This window comes from Lolium perenne, chromosome 4, assembly GCF_019359855.2.
Source record: "Lolium perenne isolate Kyuss_39 chromosome 4, Kyuss_2.0, whole genome shotgun sequence".
NCBI classification, from domain to species: Eukaryota; Viridiplantae; Streptophyta; class Magnoliopsida; order Poales; family Poaceae; genus Lolium; species Lolium perenne.
This window is the reverse complement of record NC_067247.2, coordinates 33,697,972-33,725,731: the sequence shown is the minus strand read 5'-3', so window position 1 is coordinate 33,725,731 and position 27,760 is coordinate 33,697,972. Positions and strand designations below refer to the sequence as shown.

Sequence of the window (27,760 nt, the reverse complement as noted above, 5' to 3'; positions counted from 1 at the left end):
ATCATTATCATTCTCATCACCATAATCATCAAATGTAGGAGGCATAGTATAAACTTTATCCTCAATAGTAGGTGGCACCAAAATACCACTATCATCACAAATGGGAGGCAAAGTGTCATCAAAGTAAATTTTCTCCTCCATGCTTGGGGGACTAAAAATATCATGCTCATCAAAACCAGCTTCCCCAAGCTTAAATTCTTCCATAGCATTAGCAATAATAGTGTTCAAAGCATTCATACTAATAACATTGCCATTGGCACGTATATAAAGTTCCATAGGTTTTTTAATTTTCTCTTCAAACGCCTCATGTCCTAACTCAAGATAAATACTATAAAGATCTCTAATATTTTTGTTGTTTTCCATTAAGCCTAACTAGTGAAATAAAAGCATGCATGGAATTAAGTAAAGTAAAACAAGTAACTAATTTTTTTGTGTTTTGATATAGAGTGCAAACAAGACAGTAAATAAAGTAAAGCTAGCAACTAATTTTTTTGTGTATTGATTTAGTGCAGCAAACAAAGTAGTAAATAAAATAAAAGCAAGACAAAAACAAAGTAAAGAGATTGGATTGTGGAGACTCCCCTTGCAGCGTGTCTTGATCTCCCCGGCAACGGCGCCAGAAAAAGAGCTTGATACGCGTACAGCACGCGTCCGTTGGGAACCCCAAGAGGAAGGTGTGATGCGTACAGCGGCAAGTTTTCCCTCAGTATGAAACCAAGGTTTATCGAACCAGTAGGAGCCAAGAAGCACGTTGAAGGTTGATGGCGGCGAGATGTAGTGCGGCGCAACACCAGGGATTCCGGCGTCAACGTGGAACCTGCACAACACAACCAAAGTACTTTGCCCCAACGAAACAGTGAGGTTGTCAATCTCACCGGCTTGCTGTAACAAAGGATTAGATGTATAGTGTGGATGATGATTGTTTGCAGAGAACAGTAGAACAATTGCAGTAGATTGTATTTCAGATGTAAAGAATGGACCGGGGTCCACAGTTCACTAGAGGTGTCTCTCCCATAAGATAAATAGCATGTTGGGTGAACAAATTACAGTTGGGAAATTGACAAATAGAGAGGGCATGACCATGCACATACATGATATGATGAGTATTGTGAGATTTAATTGGGCATTACGACAAAGTACATAGACCGCTATCCAGCATGCATCTATGCCTAAAAAGTCCACCTTCAGGTTATCATCTGAACCCCTTCCAGTATTAAGTTGCTAACAACAGACAATTGCATTAAGTATGGTGCGTAATGTAATCAATAACTACATCCTCGGACATAGCATCAATGTTTTATCCCTAGTGGCAACAGTACATCCATAACCTTAGAGGTTTCTGTCACTCCCCCAGATTCACGGAGACATGAACCCACTATCGAGCATAAATACTCCCTCTTGGAGTTAAGAGTAAAAACTTGGCCAGAGCCTCTACTAATAACGGAGAGCATGCAAGATCATAAACAACACATAGATATAAATTGATAATCAACATAACATGGTATTCTCTATTCATCGGATCCCAACAAACACAACATATAGCATTACAGATAGATGATCTTGATCATGTTCGGCAGCTCACAAGACCCGACAATTAAGCACAATGAGGAGAAGACAACCATCTAGCTACTGCTATGGACCCATAGTCCAGGGGTAGACTACTCACTCATCACTCCGGATGCGACCATGGCGGTGTAGAGTCCTCCGGGAGATGAATCCCCTCTCCGGCAGGGTGCCGGAGGCGATCTCCTGAATCCCCCGAGATGGGATTGGCGGCGGCGGCGTCTCTGGAAGGTTTTCCGTATCGTGGCTCTCGGTACTGGGGGTTTCGCGACGAAGGCTATTTGTAGGCGGAAGGGCAGGTCAAGGGGCGTCACGAGGGGCCCAGGAGACAGGTCGGCGCGGCCAAGGCTTGGGCCGCGCCGCCCTACCTCCTGGCCGCCTCGTGGCCCCACTTCGTTGACTCTTCGGTCTTCTGGAAGCTTCGTGTGAAAATAGGCCCCTGGGAGTTGATTTCGTCCAATTCCGAGAATATTTCCTTACTAGGATTTTTGAAACCAAAAATAGCAGAAAACAGCAACTGGCTCTTCGGCATCTCGTTAATAGGTTAGTTCCAGAAAATGCATAAATATGATGTAAAGTATGCATAAAACATGTAGATATCATCAATAATGTGGCACGGAACATAAGAAATTATCGATACGTCGGAGACGTATCAGTGGGGTGGCCGGCCACCATGGTGGGGAGTCCACTTGGGACTCATCCTCCCTTAGGCTGGCCGGCCAAGGTGGGCACCTTCCATCCTTATTTCTTCCGGACTCTTCTAGAACCTTCTAGAACCTTCCAGAGAAAATACCGGATCATTTTCAAACCTAGAAAATGACTTCCTATATATGAATCTTATTCTCTGGACCAATCCGGAACTCCTCGTGATGTCCTGGATCCCATCCGAGACTCCGAACAAAACTTCGAACTCCATTCCATATTCCATATCTACTTAAATGACATCAAACCTTAAGTGTGTCACCCTACGGTTCGTGAACTATGTAGACATGGTTGAGACTTCTCTCCGACCAATAACCAATAGCGGGATCTGGAGATCCATAATGGCTCCCACATATTCAACGATGACTTAGTGATCGAATGAACCATTCACATACGATACCAATTCCCTTTGTCACATGATATTTTACTTGTCCGAGGTTTGATCATCGGTATCACTCTATACCTTGTTCAACCTCGTCTCCTGACAAGTACTCTTTACTCGTACCGTGGTATGTGGTCTCTTATGAACTTATTCATATGCTTGCAAGACATTAGACGACATTCCACCGAGAGGGCCCAGAGTATATCTATCCGTCATCAGGATGGACAAATCCCACTGTTGATCCATATGCCTCAACTCATACTTTCCGGATACTTAATCCCACCTTTATAACCACCCATTTACGCAGTGGCGTTTGATGTAATCAAAGTACCTTTCCGGTATAAGTGATTTACATGATCTCATGGTCATAAGGACTAGGTAACTATGTATCGAAAGCTGATAGCAAATAACTTAAATGACGTGATCTTATGCTATGCTTAATTGGGTGTGTCCATTATATCATTCATATAATGACATAACCTTGTTATTAATAACATCCAATGTTCATGATCACGAAACCATGATCATCTATTAATCAACAAGCTAGTTATACAAGAGGCTTACTAGGGACTCCTTGTTGTTCACATAACACACATGTATCAATGTTTCGTTTAATACAATTATAGCATGGTATGTAAACATTATCATAAACACAAAGATATATTATAATAACCATTTTATTATTGCCTCTTGGGCATATCTCCAACAGTCTCCCACTTGCACTAGAGTCAATAATCTAGTTTACATTTGTAAAGATATAACACCTTGGCCTTCCGGTGCTTTATCATGTTTTGCTCACGGGAGAGGTTTTAGTCAACGGATCTGACATGCTCAGAACCGTATGTATTTTGTAATTCATTTGCGTCTCAACGCATCACTCATTTCCAAATGAGTCGGCATTAAATATGTTTGGTCTTCTGGTGGAACCTTAATTCCGCGGTCTGAAATATGTCACTAATATTGTCACACACAATATAGCTTCAAAGTTCTGACACTATCGGAACTACACCAAGTTCTCAAAGAACTTCTTGACTTAACATCCTCAGTCATTGTCAAAACAATGACATACTCTGCCTTTCGTTTGTAGAATCCGTCACAATATTTAGAACTCTTCTAAATCTAACATAGACAACTTCTAACTCATTGTGCTATCTTTTAAACAACACTTAGTCAAATTTGAGATTGAAATTATATTTTATATGTGAAAAAACCAATATCGGTGTAACACCTTACAGCGATTTGTTTGTCATTTCTCCATACAAAATTATATATATATATACTTGGTTCTTCTTAAGTACTCAAGAATATTCTTACTGTTTTTCAATGATCATCACATGAATCATTCTGGTACATGCTCATAACACTTTTAGAGCATAGGACATCTGATTGTGTACATATTATTCGTGACCTATAATCACTCATGTGTTTTTACTCATTGAGTGTCAGATACACTCAAGTCTTGTTAAACCTTCACATGACAAGAACATTTTCTTAATATTTCTATATTGAACTACTTCAATATCCATCCTATGTACTTTGACTTAAACTTATTTATGTGTTTCAATCTATCTTCATAGATCTTGACACTAAATTTCTTTCAGTCCATATCCTTTCATTGAAGTTAATTCTCAATGAAATCTTTTAATCAAGTATATAATTACATCATTTATAACCAACTATATGTCATCTACATAAAGTATTATAAATATGTCTCAGCGCTCCCACTTAATTTCTTGCAAATGCAAGCCTCTTCATCGTCTCTGATGAAATCAAAAACGCTTTGAAAATTTCATCTGGTGAAGATTCCAACTCTGCGATACTTACTTCATCCAATTGAAGTTCGTATACCAATCTAGTATTCCACGGACTAGCAAAACTTTTGGTTGTATCTTGTATACACCTTTAATACACAGTTCTGTTAAGTAATGTATCTTGCCATCCTACTAGCATATCTCATAAAAGAAATATGTAGTGATTACAAGAATAATCCACATAGACTATAAGCATTGCTACGGAAGATCTAATCTTATCGTAGTCAACTCTTTGAACTTTGTCGTAAACAACTTTTCGACAAGTCGAGCTTCTTCAATGATATTTCATCCAAGTCGATTTCATGGCTTATAGCCATTTTAACGGAGTCAGGGCCCATCATAACTTCTTTGTTTGTAGTTGGTTTATCATTGTTCAAAATCAATCCTTTGTCCACAAATCATTTATTTGATCACAAAGTAAACCATACCTACAAGGTTCAATATGTTCTTCGATCTCCATGGCTAAAACACTTTGTAGTCATGGGAGTCATGATCGTTGTGGCCGCTTCCGGAACCAATTCCAATGCTGCGCTACTCTGATCATTATACTCAAGTTCATAAACCTTATCAAGTTCTATTGTCCTCCCACTCAAATACTTCGCTAGAAACAATTTCTTGGAAATAAGAAACATTGACAAACACTTTTGTCTTTGTCTCCATAGTGGGAAGAATTCCCAATCAATTCTCTGGGATAACCAACAAAGACATTCATCCGATTTTGGTTGTAAACTTATTTACTTATGCTATGCATACCAAAATTGAAGAAAAGACTATTAGGATTCATACCCATGCCATAACTCGTATGGTGCCATTTCAACGGATCATGATGATGCTCTATTAAGTGTAAAAGCGGTAGTCACTAAAGCATAATCCACAAAAAATATAATGGCATCAATATTTTATCTCATCATTGATCCAACAAGGTTTGGATACATCTCTCGGATACTATATCATCATTATGATACTCCAAGAAATGTGAGTTGTAGAACAATTTCATGACTCTCTTAGATGTTCGCTAAAACTCGTAATTCAAATATTTTCCAATGATCCAATCATAGATATTTGATTTTTCTATTACGATGATTTCCACTTCATGCTGAAATTTATTTGAATCCATTCAAATGTTTCAAACTTCTTCCTTATCGAATATATCCACATATATATACTCAATTTATTGTTGAAAGTTTTCATGAAGTAGAAGAATCTCCCGCACACAACTATGCCCAGTGAACCACATATATCATCATGTATGTTTTCACCAAGTTAGTTGCCCGTTCAACTCTTGGCCTATGAACGGTATTTTAATCATTCTCTTTAGAAAATATTTGCAAGCACCAAATGATTCAAAAATCAAATGACTCTAAAAATCCATTTGCATGGAGTTCCTTCATGCGTTCCTTTCTAACATGACCTAAATGGCGGTTCCACAAATAAGTGGAATTCAAATCATTTGCCTTATGGCATTTTAGCGTCATTGTTATGTATGTGTGTTTCACCATTAAGATTTATAATAACTTATCCATCGTATATGGAGTAATTTCATAATTTGAACAACTCATTGTTTTCATTTGACCAGAGCAAAATAACAATTATTAAGTTCTTTATTATAAATTCTAAGGGCTAGATAGAATGCTAACGACAAACATAATAACACTTTATTTTGTTCCAGTCGTGCATTCCTATCATATTCCTTGTCAGTCACTTAGGCCATTGTATTCTTGTATTGCGTTGTTTTGTATGACACTTCATACCAACCAATATGATACAAATACCCAAGAATTTCATTGTGTGACCTAACTAGGAATATAACCATAACATGTATATCATTTATATACACCTGAGCTAGACATTCTAGTCTTTTCTTTCTTTCTGCCAATAATCTTTTGTAGTTTCTTTTTTAGCTTTCCTCATTATTCAGAAAAACACATCAACTTCAATAACTTCTCGGTTTGTTGGTCAAATACCAATAACCTTGAGGTTCTTACTTTGAAGTTGATCATCATATGACAAGTGTTCCGGATTTCACTATTAGTAACCTTGTAATATGATGAACAATTTCACTCATAATTTTATCCATTGTATCATGATGACTTTCTGAGACCATGTCTGTACATGCTAGGCTCATAAAGTTTTAACCTTGGTATTCGCATGTGCAAATCTGGCTTGCACCCGTTGTATGCACACGTAGAATCTATAACACCCGATCATCACGTGATGCTTCGATACGACGAGTCTTAGCAACGGTGCATACTAAAGATGATAACTTCATGGATATGCGAATATTGTTAGTGCCCCAATAGTTGGAGGATTGGGACGCCTTGCGTCTTCAACCTTCGTACATTCCCATAAAACTTATGAGTTTATGTAGTCTCACCAAATTATATTCTATCATCTTGCAATAAGGTCTTAGATATCACATATATCTCATACCTTGATTATTTCTGAAAACTAAATTTTCAGCTCCTTACTTTTCAAACAGATTTGAACTTCGAGTTTCACGGAGACAAGATAACTTTATGTACTAATTGAAACCATTGCTCTTTGAATCAACAATGTGAGGTTTACTATAAGTTTGCTATAGGACTTAATCACTTCTTGATTCTTTAACAATACGGTACCAGTCTGTAAAGTTTCTTGTCAGATTTTAACAGTATTTCTATCTCAATAACAAGACTAGCGCATGGTAGAAAAACGGATGCCAATACTACAAAATTAATTCAAAATACTACTCAGACTATGTTTATGATAATTAGTTCATGTTTTAATCTAATTACTAATGAACTCCCACTTAATACAACATCCCTCATAGTTGTTAAGTGGTACACGATCCAAATCCACTACACCAAAACCGATCATCACGTGAGATGATGTAGCTTCAATGGTGAACATCAACATGTTGATCATATCATCCATATGACTCGTGTTCAACCTTTCGGTTTCTGTTGTCCCGAGGCCATGTCTGTAAATGCTAGGCTCGTCAACCAAACCCAAGTATTCCGCGTGTGCAACATGGCTTACACCCGTTGTATATGAACGTTGAATCTATCACATCCGATCATCACGAGATGCTTTGAAACGACGAACTTTGGCAATGGTGCATACGAGGGGAGAACACTTTATTATCTTGATATTAATGTGAGGGATCATCTTATAATGCTACCGTCGTGTTCTAAGCAAAATAAGATGCATAAAGGATTAACATCACATGCAATTCATATGTGATATGATATGGCCCTTTTGTCTTTGCGCCTTTGATCTTCATCTCCAAAGCACAGACATGATCTTCATCATCAACGGGCATGATCTCCATCATCGTCGGCGTAGCGTCAAGGTTCATGGCGCCGTCTTCGTGGTTGTTCACCTCATGTAGCAACTATTACAAATAATTTGAAATACTACTCAACATGAAACATAAAGACAACCATAAGGCTCCTGCCGGTTGCCACAATACAATAATGATCATCTCATACATATTCATCATCACATTATGGCCATATCACATCACCAAACCCTGCAAAAACAAGTTAGACGTCTCTAATTTGGTTTGCATATTTTACGTGGTTTAGGGTTTTCGAAAGAGATCTAATCTACCTACGAACATGAACCACAACGGTGATACTAGTGTTGTCAATAGAAGAGTAAATTGAATCTTTACTATAGTAGGAGAGACAGACACTGATGTCTACGTTCCCCCTCCTTTCCTGTAGACAGTGTTGGGCCTCCAAGAGCAGAGGTTTGTAGAACAGCAGCAAGTTTTCCCTTAAGTGGATCACCCAAGGTTTATCGAACTCAGGGAGGAAGAGGTCAAAGATATCCCTCTCATGCAACCCTGCAACCACAAAGCAAGAAGTCTCTTGTGTCCCCAACACACCTAATAGGTGCACTAGTTCGGCGAAGAGATAGTGAAATACAGGTGGTATAAATAAGTATGAGCAGTAGCAACGGTGCCAGAAAATAGCTTGCTGGCGTGTAGTTGATGGTGGTAGTATTGCAGCAGTAGTAACGCAGTAAAACAGTAAACAAGCAGTAGTAACTCAGCAGTATTTAGGAACAAGGCCTAGGGATTACACTTTCACTAGTGGACACTCTCAACATTGATCACATAACAGAACAGATAAATGCATACTCTACACTCTTGTTGGATGGTGAACGCATTGCGTAGGATTACACGAACCCTCAATGCCGGAGTTAACAAGCTCCACAATTTGTTCATATTTAAGTAACCTTATAGTGTAAGATAGATCAAAAGACTAAACCAAGTACTAACATAGCATGCACACTGTCACCTTCATGCATATGTAGGAGGAATAGATCACATCAATATTATCATAGCAATAGTTAACTTCATGATCTACAAGAGATCATGATCATAGCATAAACCAAGTACTAACACGGTGCACACACTGTCACCTTTACACACGTGCAGGAGGAATAGAACTACTTTAATAACATTGCTAGAGTAGCACATAGATGAATAGTGATACAAAACTCATATGAATCTCAATCATGTAAAGCAGCTCATGAGATTATTGTATTGAGGTACATGGGAGAGATGAACCACATAGCTACCGGTACAGCCCCGAGCCTCGATGGAGAACTACTCCCTCCTCATGGGAGCAGCAGCGGTGATGAAGATGGCGGTGGAGATGGCAGCGGTGTCGATGGAGAAGCCTTCCGGGGGCACTTCCCCGCTCCGGCAGCGTGCCGGAACAGAGACTCATGTCCCCCAGATCTTGGCTTCGCGATGGCGGCGGCTCTGGAAGGTTTCTGTGGTTTTCGTCAATTGGTGTCGAAGTTTTAGGTCACGACGGCTTAAATAGGCGAAGAGTCGGAGTCGGAGGGGCCACGGGCTGCCCAAACCATAGGGGGGCGCGGCCCCCCCTGGCCGCGCCGGGGTGTGGTTTGGTGGCCCTTTCCCCCTTCTCTGGCGGTTCTCGTGTGTTCTGGATGCTTCCGGTAAAAATAGGAACTTGGGCGTTGATTTTGTCCGATTCCGAGAATATTTCGTTACTAGGATTTCTGAAACCAAAAACAGCAGAAAACAGGAACTGGCACTTCGGCATCTTGTTAATAGGTTAGTTCCAGAAAATGCACGAATATGACATAAAGTGTGCATAAAACATGTAGATAACATCAATAATGTGGCATGGAACATAAGAAATTATCGATACGTCGGAGACGTATCAGCATCCCCAAGCTTAGTTCTGCTCGTCCCGAGCAGGTAAAACGATAACACAGATAATTTCTGGAGTGACATGCCATCATAACCTTGATCATACTATTTGTAAAGCATATGTAGTGAATGCAGCGATCAAAACAATGGTAATGACATGAGTAAACAACTGAATCATAAAGCAAAGACTTTTCATGAATAGCACTTCAAGACAAGCATCAATAAGTCTTGCATAAGAGTTAACTCATAAAGCAATAATTCATAGTAAAGGCATTGAAGCAACACAAAGGAAGATTAAGTTTCAGCGGTTGCTTTCAACTTGTAACATGTATATCTCATGGATAATTGTCAACATAGAGTAATATAATAAGTGCAATATGCAAGTATGTAGGAATCAATGCACAGTTCACACAAGTGTTTGCTTCTTGAGGTGGAGAGAAATAGGTGAACTGACTCAACATTGAAAGTAAAAGAATGGTCCTCCATAGAGGAAAAGCATCGATTGCTATATTTGTGCTAGAGCTTTGATTTTGAAAACATGAAACAATTTTGTCAACGGTAGTAATAAAGCATATGTATCATGTAAATTATATCTTATAAGTTGCAAGCCTCATGCATAGTGTACTAATAGTGCCCGCACCTTGTCCTAATTAGCTTGGACTACCGGATCATCACAATGCACATGTTTTTACCAAGTGTCACAAAGGGGTACCTCTATGCCACCTGTACAAAGGTCTAAGGAGAAAGCTCGCATTGGATTTCTCGCTATTGATTATTCTCAACTTAGACATCCATACCGGGACAACATAGACAACAGATAATGGACTCCTCTTTTATGCATAAGCATGTAACAACAATTAATAATTTTCTCATTTGAGATTGAGGATATATGTCCAAGACTGAAACTTCCACCATGGATCATGGCTTTAGTTAGCGGCCCAATGCTCTTCTCTAACAATATGCATGCTTAACCATAAGGTGGTAGATCTCTCTTACTTCAGACAAGACGGACGTGCATAGCAACTCACATGAAATTCAACAATGAATAGTTGATGGCGTCCCCAGTGAACATGGTTATCGCACAACAAGCAACTTAATAAGAGATAAAGTGCATAATTACATATTCAATACCACAATAGTTTTTAAGCTATTTGTCCCATGAGCTATATATTGCAAAGGTGAATGATGGAATTTTAAAGGTAGCACTCAAGCAATTTACTTTGGAATGGCGGAAAAATACCATGTAGTAGGTAGGTATGGTGGACACAAATGGCATAGTGGTTGGCTCAAGTATTTTGGATGCATGAGAAGTATTCCCTCTCGATACAAGGTTTAGGCTAGCAAGGCTATTTGAAACAAACACAAGGATGAACCGGTGCAGCAAAACTCACATAAAAGTCATATTGAAAACATTATAAGACTCTACACCGTCTTCCTCGTTGTTCAAACTCAATACTAGAAATTATCTAGACCTTAGAGAAACCAAATATGCAAACCAAATTTTAACATGCTCTATGTATTTCTTCATTAATGGGTGCAAAGTATATGATGCAAGAGCTTAAACATGAGCACAACAATTGCCAAGTATCACATTACCCAAGACATTTATAACAATTACTACATGTATCATTTTCCAATTCCAACCATATAACAATTTATCGAAGAAGAAACTTCGCCATGAATACTATGAGTAGAGCCTAAGGACATACTTGTTCATATGCTACAGCGGAGCGTGTCTCTCTCCCAAACAAGCATTTATTCAAACAAAAGCAAAAACAAAAGCATACACACGCTCCAAGTAAAGCACATAAGATGTGATGGAATAAAAATATAGTTTCAGGGGAGGAACCTGATAATGTTGTCGATGAAGAAGGGGATGCCTTGGGCATCCCCAAGCTTAGACGCTTGAGTCTTCTTAGAATATGCAGGGGTGAACCACCGGGGCATCCCCAAGCTTAGAGCTTTCACTCTTCTTGATCATAGTATATCATCCTCCTCTCTTGACCCTTGAAAACTTCCTTCACACCAAACTTCTCATAAACTTCATTAGAGGGGTTAGTACATAATCAAAAACTCACATTTTCAGAGGTGACACAATCATTCTTAACACTTCTGGACATTGCTCAAAGCTACTGGAAGGTAATGGAACAAAGAAATCCACCCAACACAGCGAAAGAAGCAATGCGAAATAAAAGGCAGAATCTGTCAAAACAGAACAGTCCGTAAAGACGAATTTTTAATAAATACTTCCGTTGCTCAGATCAGAAAACTCAAAACTAATGAAAGTTGCGTACATATCTGAGGAACACGCACGTAAATTGGCATATTTTTCTGATTTTTCTACAGAGAAAACAGCCCAGATTCGTGACAGATAGAAATCTGTTTCTGCGCAGAAATCCAAATCTAGTATCAACCTTCAATTAGAGGCTTCACTTGGCACAACAAAACACAAAACTAAGATAAGGAGAGGTTGCTACAGTAGTAAACAACTTCCAAGACACAAATATAAAACAAAGTACTGTAGCAAAATAACACATGGGTTATCTCCCAAGAAGTTCTTTCTTTATAGCCATTAAGATGTGCTCAGCAGTTTTAATGATGCACTCGCAAGAAATAGTATTTGAAGCAAAAGAGAGCATCAAGAGGCAAATTCAAAACACATTTAAGTCTAACATGCTTCCTATGCATAGGAATCTTGTAAATAAACAAGTTCATGAAGAGCAAAGTAACAAGCATAGGAAGATAAAACAAGTATAGTTTCAAAAATTTCAGCACATAGAGAGGCATTTTAGTAACATGAAAATTTCTACAACCATATTTTCCTCTCTCATAATAACTTTCAGTAGCAACATGAGCAAACTCAACAATATAACTATCACATAAAGCATTCTTATCATGAGTCTCATGCATAAAATTATTACTCTCCACATAAGCATAATCAATTTTATTAGTTGTAGTGGGAGCAAATTCAACAAAGTAGCTATCATTATTATTCTCATCAAGTGTTGGAGGCATAGTATAATCACAACAAAATTTACTCTCCATAGTGGGTGGCACCAAAAGACCACTATCATTATAATCATCATATATGGGAGGCAAAGTATCATCAAAGAAAATTTTCTCCTCAATGCTTGGGGGACTAAAAAGATCATGAAAACCAGCTTCCCCAAGCTTAGAACTTTCTATATCATTATCAACAATGGTGTTCAAAGCGTTCATACTAATATTACTACCAGCATGCAAATAAGATTCCATAGGTTTTTTAATTTTCGCATCAAACAATCCATGTTTTAAATCAGGAAATAGAATAAGAAGCTCATTCTTGTCCATTATGCCAAACTAGTGTAAACAAGAAACAAAAAGATGCAATTGCAGGATCTAAAGGAAATAGCTTCGAGTACTTACGGCGCCGGAAAATAGCTTAGTAGCCGAGATCCGGAGTGTGAGTACCTTTTACCTTTCCTCCCCGGCAACGGCGCCAGAAAATAGCTTGATGTCTACGTTCCCCTCCTTTCTCGTAGACGGTGTTGGGCCTCCAAGAGCAGAGGTTTGTAGAACAGCAGCAAGTTTTCCCTTAAGTGGATCACCCAAGGTTTATCGAACTCAGGGAGGAAGAGGTCAAAGATATCCCTCTCATGCAACCCTGCAACCACAAAGCAAGAAGTCTCTTGTGTCCCCAACACACCTAATAGGTGCACTAGTTCGGCGAAGAGATAGTGAAATACAGGTGGTATAAATAAGTATGAGCAGTAGCAACGGTGCCAGAAAATAGCTTGCTGGCGTGTAGTTGATGGTGGTAGTATTGCAGCAGTAGTAACGCAGTAAAACAAGAAACAAGCGATAGTAACTCAGCAGTATTTAGGAACAAGGCCTAGGGATTACACTTTCACTAGTGGACACTCTCAACATTGATCACATAATGAACGTATAAATGCATACTCTACACTCTTGTTGGATGATGAACGCATTGCGTAGGATTACACGAACCCTCAATGCCGGAGTTAACAAGCTCCACAATTTGTTCATATTTAAGTAACCTTATAGTGTAAGATAGATCAAAAGACTAAACCAAGTACTAACATAGCATGCACACTGTCACCTTCATGCATATGTAGGAGGAATAGATCACATCAATATTATCATAGCAATAGTTAACTTCATGATCTACAAGAGATCATGATCATAGCATAAACCAAGTACTAACACGGTGCACACACTATCACCTTTACACACGTGCAGGAGGAATAGAACTACTTTAATAACATTGCTAGAGTAGCACATAGATGAATAGTGATACAAAACTCATATGAATCTCAATCATGTAAAGCAGCTCATGAGATTATTGTATTGAGGTACATGGGAGAGATGAACCACATAGCTACCGGTACAGCCCCGAGCCTCGATGGAGAACTACTCCCTCCTCATGGGAGCAGCAGCGGTGATGAAGATGGCGGTGGAGATGGCAGCGGTGTCGATGGAGAAGCCTTCCGGGGGCACTTCCCCGCTCCGGCAGCGTGCCGGAACAGAGACTCCTGTCCCCCAGATCTTGGCTTCGCGATGGCGGCGGCTCTGGAAGGTTTCTGTGGTTTTCGTCAATTGGTGTCGAAGTTTTAGGTCACGACGGCTTAAATAGGCGAAGAGTCAGAGTCGGAGGGGCCACGGGCTGCCCAAACCATAGGGGGGCGCGGCCCCCCCTGGCCGCGCCGGGGTGTGGTTTGGTGGCCCTGTCCCCCTTCTCTGGCGGTTCTCGTGTGTTCTGGATGCTTCCGGTAAAAATAGGAACTTGGGCGTTGATTTCGTCCGATTCCGAGAATATTTCGTTACTAGGATTTCTGAAACCAAAAACAGCGAAACAGAAGCGGCACTTCGGCATCTTGTTAATAGGTTAGTTCCAGAAAATGCACGAATATGACATAAAGTGTGCATAAAACATGTAGATAACATCAATAATGTGGCATGGAACATAAGAAATTATCGATACGTCGGAGACGTATCAGACACCCGCAAAGCCTCTTATGCAATACAAGTTGCATGTCGAACGAGGAACAAGTCTCATGAACGCGGTCATGTAAAGTTAGTCCGGGCCGCTTCATCCCACTATGCCACAAAGATGCAAAGTACTCAAACTAAAGACAACAAGAGCATCAACGCCCACAAAACCATTGTGTTCTACTCGTGCAACCATCTATGCATAGACATGGCTCTGATACCACTGTAGGGATTCGTTGCATAGAAAACAAAAAATTTCCTACCGCGAGAACGCAATCCAAGCCAAGATGCAATCTAGAAGATGGGAGCAACGAGGGGATGAACGAGACTAACCCTTGAAGATTTCCAAAGCCTATAAGAGTAGGCTCTTATTGCTGCGGTAGATGATCACTTGCCGCTTGCAAAAGCGCGTAGAAGATCTTGATCACGGTGCCACGATCGGGCAGCACCTCCGTACTCGGTCACACGTTCGGTGTTGATGAAGACGACGTCCTTCTCCCCGTTCCAGCGGGTAGCGGAAGTAGTAGATCCTCCTCGGAATCCCGGCAGCACGACGGCATGGTGGCGGTGGTGATGGAGATCTCCGACAGAGCTTCGCCTAAGCTATGTGGGAGAGAGAGGTAGGAGGGAACCGCTAGGGTTTGGGAGAGGGGGCGCCGGCTAGGGCAGCCTTGAGGGGTGCGGCCATGGTGGTGTTGTGGTAGCCGGCCAGCCCCTCTCCTCCCCTCTTTATATAGGTGGAAGCCCCAAGGTTTAGGTCAAAGTGTCCGAATAAGACCCCAACAAAAACCTTCCATGTGACCAAACCTAGGGGGAGTGGGACTCCCCCCTTTCCTTGGTGGGGTGGCCGGCCACCATGGTGGGGAGTCCACTTGGGACTCCTCCTCCCTTAGGCTGGCCGGCCAAGGTGGGTGGAGTCCTCTGGGACTCCACCTTCCATCCTTATTTCTTCCGGACTCTTCTAGAACCTTCTAGAACCTTCCAGAGAAAATACCGGATCATTTTCAAACCTAGAAAATGACTTCCTATATATGAATCTTATTCTCCGGACCATTCCAGAACTCCTCGTGATGTCCTGGATCCCATCCGAGACTCTGAACAAAACTTCGAACTCCATTCCATATTCCATATCTACTTAAATGACATCAAACCTTAAGTGTGTCACCCTACGGTTCGTGAACTATGTAGACATGGTTGAGACTTCTCTCCGACCAATAACCAATAGCGGGATCTGGAGATCCATAATGGCTCCCACATATTCAACGATGACTTAGTGATCGAATGAACCATTCACATACGATACCAATTCCCTTTGTCACGCGATATTTTACTTGTCCGAGGTTTGATCATCGGTATCACTCTATACCTTGTTCAACCTCGTCTCCTGACAAGTACTCTTTACTCGTACCGTGGTATGTGGTCTCTTATGAACTTATTCATATGCTTGCAAGACATTAGACGATATTCCACCGAGAGGGCCCAGAGTATATCTATCCGTCATCGGGATGGACAAATCCCACTGTTGATCCATATGCCTCAACTCATACTTTCCGGATACTTAATCCCACCTTTATAACCACCCATTTACGCAGTGGCGTTTGATGTAATCAAAGTACCTTTCCGGTATAAGTGATTTACATGATCTCATGGTCATAAGGACTAGGTAACTATGTATCGAAAGCTTATAGCAAATAACTTAAATGACGTGATCTTATGCTATGCTTAATTGGGTGTGTCCATTATATCATTCATATAATGACATAACCTTGTTATTAATAACATCCAATGTTCATGATCACGAAACCATGATCATCTATTAATCAACAAGCTAGTTATACAAGAGGCTTACTAGGGACTCCTTGTTGTTCACATAACACACATGTATCAATGTTTCGGTTAATACAATTATAGCATGGTATGTAAACATTATCATAAACACAAAGATATATTATAATAACCATTTTATTATTGCCTGTTGGGCATATCTCCAACACCATCAACAACATGAAATGTCGTAGCTTTTCCTCCTTCCAAGTTACTGTCACCTAATCAATAAAGGCCACGACCCTGGTGGGGGGATCAGCAGCTAAGCATGTCATCAGCCTCATCATACCATCTCGAGGGATCCACTGATCATTCCAGGGGTCCGTGCGCTCCATCTCCAATGCGGCAAATCAAACCTTGCTTTAGCACTTGGACTCCCTCATGTATCGCTCGCCAGATTTGTGAAGGTGCTCCTCCCACCTGCGCCTCCAACACATTTGTATTAGGAAAATATTTAGCCTTCAGTATCCTTGCACTTAGAGTGCTCGGGTTTTGTATTATGCGCCACCCCTATCTTGCCAGTAGAGCAAGATTAAAAAGCTCTATATCTCTGAATCCCAAACCCCCCATAGTCTTGGGCTTGCACATTTCCTTCCAAGACACCCAGCTAGGTTTCATCTCCCCGTCTCGGCTGCCCCACCAAAATTTCCTTATCATAGTGTTAATATGTAGGCATAAACCCCTCGGTAGATTGAAACAAGCCATCAGGAAAATTGGTATTGCTTGGACTACCGACTTTATTAATACATCCTTGCCTTTAGCTGATAGTAGCTTTTCCAACCATCCTTGGATTTTGTTCCATATTCTATCCTTTATATACTTAAAGACACTGATTTTTTTTATTTCCCCACATCCTAGGGCCTTCCCAAATATTTCTCGTGCAGTATCTCACTGTGAACATCAAGATCAGCCTTGACACTCTCCCTTATTACCCCTGAACAAAACAGAAGGTTGTCCCGGGTAATTCTCTGACCCGAGGCCATGCAATAAAGATTTAAAATCTCTTGAACTCTCCCATCACTCTCCGTATCTTCCTTGAATAGAAACAGGCTGTCATCCGCAAAAAGGAGGCGACTCACCGTCGGCGCCGACGGTGCCACCATAAGCCGATGGAGCTCTAATGATAAACTATGATATTTTAGAAGGCACGAGAGACCCTCTGCTGCTTACAAGAAAACATATGGTGAGATGGGATCACCTTGCCGTACCCCCGAGAGGGAAAGAACTGTTGTAATTTCCCCCCATTAAACAGAACCTGGAAGGATACTGCTGTTACTAGCATCATGACCATTTGGATCCACAAACGATGAAACCCCAGCTTGATCATAACAGCTTCCAAATACCTCCACTCGAGCCTATCATACGCCTTCCGCATATCAAGCTCGAGGGCACAAAAATTGTTCTTCTTAGCCTGATTCCGCTTCATAAAGTGTAAACACTAGTATAAATATATTATCCGTAATGAGCCCCCCTGGGACAAAAGACGATTGCTCCTCAACAATAACCCTTGGTAGACACACCTTCAGTCTATTACCCATGAACTTGGACGCAATTTTATAGGTCACATTGCACAAGCTGATGGGCCTAAACTGCCCAAGATCTTCCGAGCTGGCGACCTTCGGGATGAGCACAATGAAAGTTTGATTAATATCACTCATATCATCGTCCCCCTTGAGGACCCTCAGCACCGCCGCCGTCACCTCTTCCCCACATATATCCCAGTGGGTTTGGAAAAAATGCGCCAGAAACCATCCGGTCCCGGTGCCTTCGTTGAGAACATTTGAAAGAGTGCTACTTTGACCTCTTCCGCAGCAAAAATCTTGAGAAAAGCATCATTCATCTCCGATGTCATCTTTATTGGGATAACATTAATCACCTCCTCAAAATTAGTGACTTCTTCGGATTGATAGAGTTGAGCATAGAAGCCACTCGTCACCCGCGCCATGTCCTGCTCATTCTCAGTAACTGTTCCATCCTCTCTTGTAAGCCTGCTGATTTTGTTCTTCTTTTTTCGCTGGCTTGCACGTTGATGGAAGAAACGAGAAGTTTTATCATCCTCTGCAAGCCACTGCACGCGTGACCTTTGGCGCCACATCACCTCTTCCCGCTGGTATAGTTCAACCAACCTCTGGGTAACCCTCGTCTCCTCCTCGGATGGCCCCAAGCGCAACGGCTCATCCCTCATTTCTACCAGCCTTCCGTTCAGGCTTCGAATTTCCGCCTAAATGTTGCCAAAAATTGATCGCTCCCAGCTTCCCAAAAAACCCGAGACCCGTGTTAGCTTTTGCTTCAACTCTCGCATCGCCTCCGCCTTCCCTTCTGCTTGCCGCGCATCGACTAGGAAAGGTTTGAACTGCTCATGACCTTCCCAAATAACTTCATACCTGAAGATTTTATCTTGAGTAACACGCTGCTGCTTCTCGGTTTCCCGCCACCACAGCAGGATAGGCCCATGATCGGATGTGCCACCCGTTAGGTGTGAAACCCTCGCGAGCGGGAACCGTGCACTCCAAGGAGTTGTGGCTAGCGCCCTGTCCAACCGTACACGACAGAAAGAGCCTCCAACTACGCGCTTCTCGTAGGTCCAGCTTCTTCCTTCGTACCCGAGGTCTGCGAGCTCGCACACATCCACTGTGTCACGAAACCCCATAATCTGAGCCAATCTCCATTCTAAAACTCCAACATGCTCATGCTGGTGTAACACTGATACGTCGCAAACGTATCTATAATTTTTGATGCTTCATGCTTATTTTACACCAATTTATATATGTTTTGCTCACACTTTGTTGCACTTTTATACATTTTCCGGCACTAACCTATTAACAAGATGCCACAGTGCCAGTTCCCTATTTTCTGTTGTTTTGTATTTCAGAAAAGTTGTGCAGGAAATATTCTCGGAATTTGATGAAACAAAATCCGAAGTCAATATTTTTCCGTAATGAAGACAGAGTCAAGAGGGGGGAAGCGGAGGCGCAGGGCGGCCAAACCATGCCTTGGCGCGGCCTGGCCTGGGCCCGCGGCAAGGGGTGGTGTGGGCCCCCTGGCCTCCATCGACCTCGCTCTTCCGCCTATTTATTCACGATCTTGGGAAAATCTAAACACCCGAGCCTCCATCCACGAAACGTTTCGTCACGGCCGCCATCACAGACCCTAGCTCGGGAGGGTTCTGAAGCTCTTCCCGGCACCCTGTCGGAGGGTGAGATCATCGCGGAGGCCTCTACATCGCCATGCCTTCCTCCAAAGTGATGCATGAGTAGTTTGTCCCTGGACTATGGGTCCATAGCAGTAGTTAGATGGTTGTCTTCTCCAATTTTTGCCTCATGTTTAGATCTTGTGAGCTGCCTAACATGATCAAGATCATCCTTATGTAATGCTACAAGTTGGTTTTGCTGGGTTTCGATGAATATTGAATACTATGTTGAGATTGATTATATATTTGTCATATGTTATTTGTGATCTTGCATGCTCTCCGTTGATAGTAGTTGCTCTGGCCAAGTAAATGCTTGTGACTCCAAGATGGGGTATTTATGCTCGATAGTAGTTTCATGCCTCTAGTTTTCTGGAAGAGTGACAATAACATCTAAGATTGTAGATGTGTTGTTGCTACTAGGGAGAAAATAACAATGTTTATCCAAGGGTAATACACACATTTCTTAATGCGATAATATGTTGCTTGCAGCTTAATACTGGAAGGGGTACGGACAATAAACGGAAGGTGGATTATTAGTCATAGACACAATTGGATTACGGTCTATGTATTATGTCGTAATGTCCAAACGAATCTCATAGTAATCATCTTGTCATGTATGATCTCTATTCTGTCAATTGCCGAGCTGTAATTTGTTCACCCATCATGTTATTTATCATTATGGAGAGACACCTCTAGTGAACTAGGGACCCCGGTCCTTTCCTTTACACTGATAAATTCATCTACTGCAATCATGTTTTGTTTACTTTCTGCAAGCACTTTTCTCTTTAATTACTGCGAACATCTCTTTTCGCTCGATAAGTTTTGTTGTGGGTATACTTTATGGGTATATCAACGAAATGATCTAGATTCGGCAAGCCCGGATGGCCCACAGATGGTGATGGTGGCATATGGCCCATCGGGCGACCCAATTGTTATTGATAGAAGATGAATGAAGTCCAGCCCAGAAACAGGAGCCGGATCTCAACCGACCTATGCAGATAGTCGGATCCGTGAAGGCCCATGAAATATCCGGATCCAATACGGCGTATAAGGAAAGGTGGATCCTTGACGTGCACGGCAATGTAATATTCCGTAGTTAGGCATCTTGTATTCCGGCTAGGACTCTCCGTGTAAACCCTAGATCCTGGCGCCTTTATAAGCCGGATCCCGGGAGTCCTAGAGGCACAGCCACAACTCATTGTAACAACGCAAAAGCTCCCAGATAATTCCAGACAAAGCAGTAGTAGGCCCTGTCATCATGCATGTGTTCCAAAGCTGGGTAAATCGCGTACCATCGTCCCGAGGACTCTCCGCACGATGGCCCCTACTTCTTCTCCCCCTCGTGAGGATCCCTCCTCCGAGGTACCTTCGAATAGGCAACGACACGTTTAATCCTTTGTGTTCAACAAAACCGGTGAGATTGAAAACCTCACTTTAAGTTGGGGCAAAGTATTTTGGTGGTGTTGTGTGTAGGTTCCACATTGTTGCTGACGCCGGTAGTGCACCCTGCCAATAGTCAGCTAGCAACACCTTTAGAAGTCACGCCTTTCTCCTACTGATCGATTAAATGTTGGTTTCTTACCGAGGGAAAACTAGCTGATGTGCTCATCACACCTTCCTCTTGGGGTTCCCCAATGAGATTGCCAACTTCTACGGCAACACCATCAAACACCTCGTTAAAATTACCTATGCACATCCACGGTAATGGGTTGGATGCTTTAATGTGTTTCATTATATCCCATGTCTTGAACCGATGTGCCACCCGTGCCTCGCCATATACACATGTAGGCCTCCACGGTTCATAGTTCCTCTCCGTTACCCGAGCATCCAAATGATACTGCAAAAACGGAAAAATCTCAATTTATGTTTCCCCATTCCAGTACATGGCAATACCACCACTCCTCCTAGAGCTATTTACAACAAAACATCTATCATAACCTAGTGTCCTTGCTAGTCCTTCAACCCGTGTTTTGTTTAGTTGAGTTTGTACTACACACAACACGGTAGGTTTAAAACATCGAACCAGGTCGCACAGCTCTCGAACTGTCGCGTCGCTTCCCAAACCGCGATAGTTCCAACAAATGCAACTCATTGGGCTGGGCGGACCTCCGTCCCAGAGCCCTGCCTCTGTGTTTACCTCCCTTGTCCCCATCCTCTTCGGATCCGGCTTAACTGGTGATGGGGCTGGCTCCTTCCCTTTGTTTGCTCTGTCTCCATTGCGTCCCATAGGTTCTTTCGTGCATTTGGGCTTGTAGAATCCGCACTGCCATCAGGGATCTGCAGTTGTGGCTTTCCAGCTCCCCCTCCTACATTGGTCAAACCCATGCTTGGCGTTGATCCACCCTGAGGGCGCTTCCTTGTTTCCATTCCGCCGATCCTTCGTCGACCCCCAGCCCGCTCTCCACTGGCCTCGCCGGTTGGTGCCGAGTTTCTCCCCCTTACCTAGATGTTTGAGGGTGTCAATCTTCCATGGGGGCGATCATCCACTCCCCATACTGCAGGTCCTCCCTCGTGTGAACTCCATCTCCGCACTCGAGTTCTCCATGGCCCAACAAACCACAGGCATCATAGAACCCTTGGCAGCTTCTCGTACATGACCATGAAGGCCATCTTCTTATCTCCTTCCAGGTGGAGTCCCACCACTCTGTTTAAAGAGTTGTTCACGTCGATCTTCACCCTTACCCAGACAAACCTAGTTCCACTAGCACCCAGAGTGTACAAATCTACACTCTTTACTTCCCCAATCCGGGCCGCCATGTCCTTTACTATAGCCTCCGTCCTAAAGAGAGGAGGTATGCCTCTGATCTGCACCCACACCATCATCCTGTCGAGAATCACCGTGTTAGGATAAACAATTCCGTCATACGTTCCAGCAGCACTCCCTGCTGCCGGAAGATCCAGGGGCCTTCCAGCATGGCCCTGTTCCAGTCACCGAGGCGCGAGACCTGAAGAACAAACATGTTGTCCTCCACCGGTCGAATCGACCACTTTTTTCGCAAAACCCCAGGCAAAATCCATAATCTGGAAGAAAGGTTGATTACCAAATTGCTTTGTAGTATGGACCTTGACCACTGCCATCCATCGCGCCCCTTCTCGAAGGTTCATGAAATCCTCCAGAGGGAGAACGACATTATCGAGCTCTTCGTCCTTGAGCACCAGCTTTTTCAGCAACTCCTGTAGATCAGCCGGTTGTTTTGATCCCGACGATCCATCCTCCCTCGGAATCTTAGTCGCCATCGCTAGGGTTCCGCCCCGAGATCGCACCCTATCCTTCCTTACCCTCTCCCCTGATCATGACACCAAGGTCGGGTAGGCGTGCTAAACTCCCGCTTGGTCAGCCTGAGCGAGGTAGATCGGAGAGGAGAGACGGCAAGGATGATCGGCTTGCAAACAGAGCCTATCACCGCCGCGATCGCCAGCGACAGTCAAAACCCTAGTTCCTTAGGTCCGCATATGCTAATTGAGGGCGCAAATCGCTAAGAGAGGGGATGAGGGACCAGACATCTTGGAAGACTGAAAATTTCCTTAGTGTTTCGAGAAGATTTCTTTTTGAGGGCCAGTGTCTCCAGAAGATGACAATGGTGCCTCCCAAAACTGTAAAGGCCGAAAAGGAATGGAAGCACGTACATCAACCTGGGCTGGTTAGATCCGGCCTTTCATTGAAATCGAAGCTCGTCTGGCCTTTTTCACTAAGCCCACACAGCACCGTCTCAGCAGGCTAGCCTGGTAGTAGCGGACACATCATGCGGTCTCTTGTATTAACGGCGTCAACCCCTTATAAAAGGAAATAGGAGTAGTACTTAACGGCGTCACTTTTAGACGCGCCTGTCAACTGTCGTCTGGCATCTCTCGCTCGCCCTCTTCCCCAGTCCCAACACAGCACGGAACACCCGGGGTGCTCGAGGCGCGAACGCGGCGGCGGCGACGGCGACGGCCAGGTACCTCTCTTCTCCTTTGTCTCTCGAGCGCGAAGTTTTTCTGAAACTCCGCTACCTAGATGGTGGTCAAAGGCCACCATTGGCATTTGTCTGAATTTCCCCCATGAACTGTTGTCTGCTGCTCCCGAGCCAGCGGAATCCATCGGTAATTTTTCCCGCAGTGGCGTAACCTGTTTGGGGCCTATTATGTAGTGTTTTATTTTGAGCTTGGTAGTCTAATAGCGGCTCGATCAGTTGGGGATATTGGCCGGAGAACTAACCCTAACGGCGATGAACAGTATGTGCTTTGCTCTTACCGCCTGCGTAGGTTCACGAATTATCAGTCACGTATTCTAGCCATAGGGTGGCATGTGCAGAATAATCGAGGTCTTTTAATATTCCAACTTTGCCTCATGATTATTTTGGATCAATTGCAGCTTAAGATTGGTTATGCAATGCACTTCCTGTGGGCATACATATGCGAGGCTTGCTCCCGTACGACCCCCTCCTAAACTCAGTTTGGGCTTTCGGGTGATTAGAAAATTGATTAATTAATTCATCGTGAGCCCTTCTAAGCCCATATACTTAAACCCGGTATTTTCTACGTCTCCTGCCGTCGCGCACAGCAGGTCATCTGCCGCGAATGCTAGCAGCCCGTTGAAGTGCACCAGCTTGCTGCCCGCTTGGCCGCTTCTCCACCGCCTGACTCCGCCTCCAACGTCCCTGGCTTCTCGCCCCGCGGCCGCCATCACAGGAGTTTTAAAAATACATGCCGTCCACTGCTTCATGCTCTGTGCTCGAGTGATACTACCGCTCGACCTCCTCTTCCTTATACAATAACAGACCAGGAGGTAGCAGAGATGGACAACAGGTTGCCAAACACGATCCCTGCTCATGCCGTTGCCGGAGGCTATTGGGGATGGAGCCGTTGATGTAGGGGAGAAGGCAGAAAAATAATTGATAGGGCCATGTTCATCAGATGAGTAGTGATTAGCACTAAGATGGCCAGGGAATCCCTGATCCCTGAATCCATTGCGGTCAGCTGACCCACGTAGTTAGATGGCAGCTCCGTCCCTGCGTTGATGAGGTTCTAGCGAGGGGCAGCTCGTCAGGTTGGTGAGCCCCATGAGGGATCCCGGTACCGGCCCGTCTAGCAAGTTGTGTGCAAGCTGAGCGGAAGCTGAGCTGGTAGCTCCTGGTAATGGCTTCTAATTTCCGCCGCTCCGAGGAGGAGGAGGGCGCCCTGGTCCCTGGAGCTGCCGGACTGGCCGGCCAACTCTCGGATCGCACACCGTTAAAAGAAGTTGGGCTATACGGGCTTTATATAGGGCTATGTGTACCAATTTAGTTTTTTTAAAAAACATCATCCCTTTAATTATGAAAGGGTATCGTGCGATCTCAGCCGTCTTTGTGGTTTAGTTTATCTGAGTTTAGGGGGAGGGGGTTGTACTGGAGCAAATGCCTACATATGCACGGTTTTCTACTCCCTCCGTTCTGATTTAATTGACTTCAATTGGACCCATTGCTTGTTCATTCGTTTGCCTCCCTCGCGTCAATTAGAATGGAACGGAGGGAGTATTAACTTTGGTTTTTTGGTCAGTAATTCACCCTACTGCCGCGGAACAATGTGGTGTGTCTATTTACCGTATAGCTTCATAAATCGTAGGTATATCGTGGTTCTACCGAAATAATCATACCTTCGTTGAATATTCCAAAGTTTAAATTACTATTATGCTCGATGATGGTTTAAATTGGAACTTGCAGTCTTACCGTGGGGCTCTTCCAAATGCATTGTTTCAATATTTCTATCAGATCCTTCTGTTTAGTCAACCTAAGAAAGTCTACTGAATAGCTTCATGAATTTTCAATCATCACATCTTCTAGGCGTAACATGGGTTCTATGGAAATTATCATAGCTTTGTCGAATATTTTAAGTTTCCTTGCTACATTATCCTACAGGTGTTCTTCCAAGTGCATTGTTTCGATATTTATATCAGATCCATCTGTTAAGTCAATCTAAGAAACTTTTGTTTAAGTGATGAGATTAACACACATGGTGCCTTGCTTTACTTTGCAGGGAAAGACCATGGAGGACGACTACTCAGAAGCGCCATCGCAGCAGCTTCCTATGGACATCATCTACAAGATCCTTGCCCACATCTCTGATCCAGCCTCTCTTGCTCGCCTTGCTTCATCTTGCAAGTTCTGGCATGATCTCATCAAGGACCCGACCTTCCTTGATCGCCTTAGGAGGCGGCACGGTGACCATGGTTTCACCCCATCCCTCCTTCTTGGCTTCTTCTACCAGGACAATAGAAGATCTTCCCCGGATCTCTGGCAGTATCACATTGACAAGACCCGTTGTTTGGCGCCAAGCTTCGTGCGGATGTCTGAACTGACACAATTCGTTGGCAGCAAAGCTGCCCGCAATGCGAGGAAGCTACTATCCCTTGAAACATTCATTCCAGGTCTTGGTACAAGCCTCAACTTCTATAAGCCCGTTGCGTCACAGGACAGCTTCCTGGCCCTCCGCCGCAAATCGAAAGACACCGATGGTCAGACCATTAAGGATTTGATATGCGTCTGTAATGCTCTCACTGGTGAAGTCTTTGAGATTCCTAGCCTCAGAGTTAATAGGCGTACTGACCATTATGCGTTGTTTGTCACCAATGATGTCGACCTGTCTGGACGTGCGTCCCAGTCCTTCCAACTGATTAGCATTTGGGTCATAAAGGCAAAGAAATTCGTCTCTTTGTGCTACAGCTCGAAGACTGGAACGTGGACAGCATGTGAAGGAGTTCCTGAGCTAATGCATGGCCTTTACTTGGTGTCGAACTCAGCCGCTTCTTCTGATGGTGTCGTCCGTTGGCTCTGTGGTAGCTGGAGACAAATGACACTCACTCACATCGCCACGCTGAACGTTGGCAATATGGAGCTGTCTTACCTGGAGCTCCCACCTGAAGGAAAGCGCAACAATGCGCCATTGCTGGGGAGTTCAGCAGACGGGGGTCTTCTGTTGCTCTTCGCGCAAGGCCTTCAGATGTCACTTTGGAAGCACAGCAGTGCGGTTGGCAGTGACAGCAGCGGGTGGGTGCTTTCTGAAAGGATTGACATGAGAAGTTCGTTGCCGCCGCGGGTGGGTATCAGGGCAAAGGTCAGGCCGGAGATGTTCCGAGGGAAGAGTGGCACGGTGGTGCTCTGGGTGGATGAGGAAGGCCTCTTTCTGTTCAGTCTTAGCGATAGGTCATTGAGGAAAATTGACAGTGAGTATGTGACCAAGAAGTACTTCCTCTGTCCGTATGAGATTGATTGGCTATCCTGCCTCGCGATCACAAACCTGACCGTCGATGGCTCGTTGTCGCTGGACGTAAAGAGAGAAAGGGCACAAGGCAGATGGAGGGCGTTAATGGGCACAAATTTGGCGGCGAACACTGCATATTGATGTCCAGGAACAGCATCGATCTTGTTTAAAGTTGGTGGCACAACTGCCATGATTTTTGCAATACTGCTTAATGTATTTCCTGTTAGTATGACTATTATTATGGTGATTATCAGATTGATACTTCAGTCTAATGGCATTCTCTGTCGAACCTCTTTGCTCCTGTGCCCTGCTAAACCCAAGACTACTTTTGCCTAAGCTGTGCGTAATCAATGTTTCTTCTTTACATCTGAGCTGGTAGACAAGTTTGCTGAAGGGGATGCGCATCTGTGTTTAACCAATCTTTCATCTGTCCATATAAGCATAGTTGCCTGATTTTTTTCCCCCATAAAGACTCCAGACCAGGGAGCATTTGCTGAAGAGATGAGTACTTTGTGATTCAGTTATAACTTTATCATGCAATCTTTTGTTTTCCAAGGGTACATCATAGCACTGTAACACGCTGCTAGTACCCATCAGGCCAGCTGTTTGAAGTCAACTAAATTTCCGTTCTGTATTGCCGATTGCTTGCAGATTACAAATGCATTGTTTTCTACAGTTTCTTCTTGAAGAACCTGTAGATGAATATGAGCATTGTAAAACTGTACGAACAAATAAATTGACACTGTTTATAAATTAAAACGATGAAGAATTCTTCTTTTGTGATAAAAAAATTCACATTTCGCAAAATGTATATACTGCCGTATTGAAAAAAAAATTCCGTCGCCGGGACTTGAACCCGGGTCTCTCGGGTGAGAGCCGAGTATCCTAACCACCTAGACTACGACGGA

The 27,760-nt window shown here is 43.3% G+C and overlaps 3 protein-coding genes and 1 non-coding gene across 4 annotated transcripts in view; 1 reads left to right on the top strand and 3 right to left on the bottom strand.

Annotated features, from left to right (window-relative positions):
* The window catches only part of LOC139838899 (uncharacterized), a 100,638-nt gene extending 82,009 nt beyond the window's left edge, over nucleotides 1-18,629 (bottom strand). The window contains exons 1-3 of the mRNA XM_071828915.1: nucleotides 18,246-18,629; nucleotides 17,965-18,144; nucleotides 17,700-17,855 (exon numbers count right to left, since the gene is read on the bottom strand). Coding sequence (XP_071685016.1) covers nucleotides 17,700-17,855; nucleotides 17,965-18,144; nucleotides 18,246-18,629 — 720 coding nt within the window. The remainder of the gene's footprint in view (nucleotides 1-17,699; nucleotides 17,856-17,964; nucleotides 18,145-18,245) is intronic.
* A 36-nt stretch (nucleotides 18,630-18,665) lies between these two features.
* On the bottom strand, nucleotides 18,666-19,094 carry LOC139838898 (uncharacterized). The gene has a single exon (XM_071828914.1). It carries the CDS (start codon nucleotides 19,092-19,094, stop codon nucleotides 18,666-18,668), a length of 429 nt encoding a protein of 142 aa, XP_071685015.1.
* A 4,366-nt stretch (nucleotides 19,095-23,460) lies between these two features.
* LOC127292151 (uncharacterized) lies at nucleotides 23,461-27,153 on the top strand. The gene is made up of 2 exons (XM_051321502.1): nucleotides 23,461-23,572; nucleotides 25,629-27,153. Exon 2 carries the CDS (start codon nucleotides 25,638-25,640, stop codon nucleotides 26,991-26,993), a length of 1,356 nt encoding a protein of 451 aa, XP_051177462.1. The 5' UTR covers nucleotides 23,461-23,572; nucleotides 25,629-25,637; the 3' UTR covers nucleotides 26,994-27,153.
* Nucleotides 27,154-27,687: 534 nt separating this feature from the next.
* On the bottom strand, nucleotides 27,688-27,760 carry TRNAE-CUC (transfer RNA glutamic acid (anticodon CUC)). The gene has a single exon. It is a non-coding gene; the product is annotated as a tRNA-Glu (tRNA).

Bases quoted from the DNA above. Each gene is read 5' to 3' on its own strand.
- LOC139838898 (XM_071828914.1), bottom strand. From the start codon at position 19,094: ATGGGGTTTCGTGACACAGTGGATGTGTGCGAGCTCGCAGACCTCGGG.
- LOC127292151 (XM_051321502.1), top strand. From the start codon at position 25,638: ATGGAGGACGACTACTCAGAAGCGCCATCGCAGCAGCTTCCTATGGAC.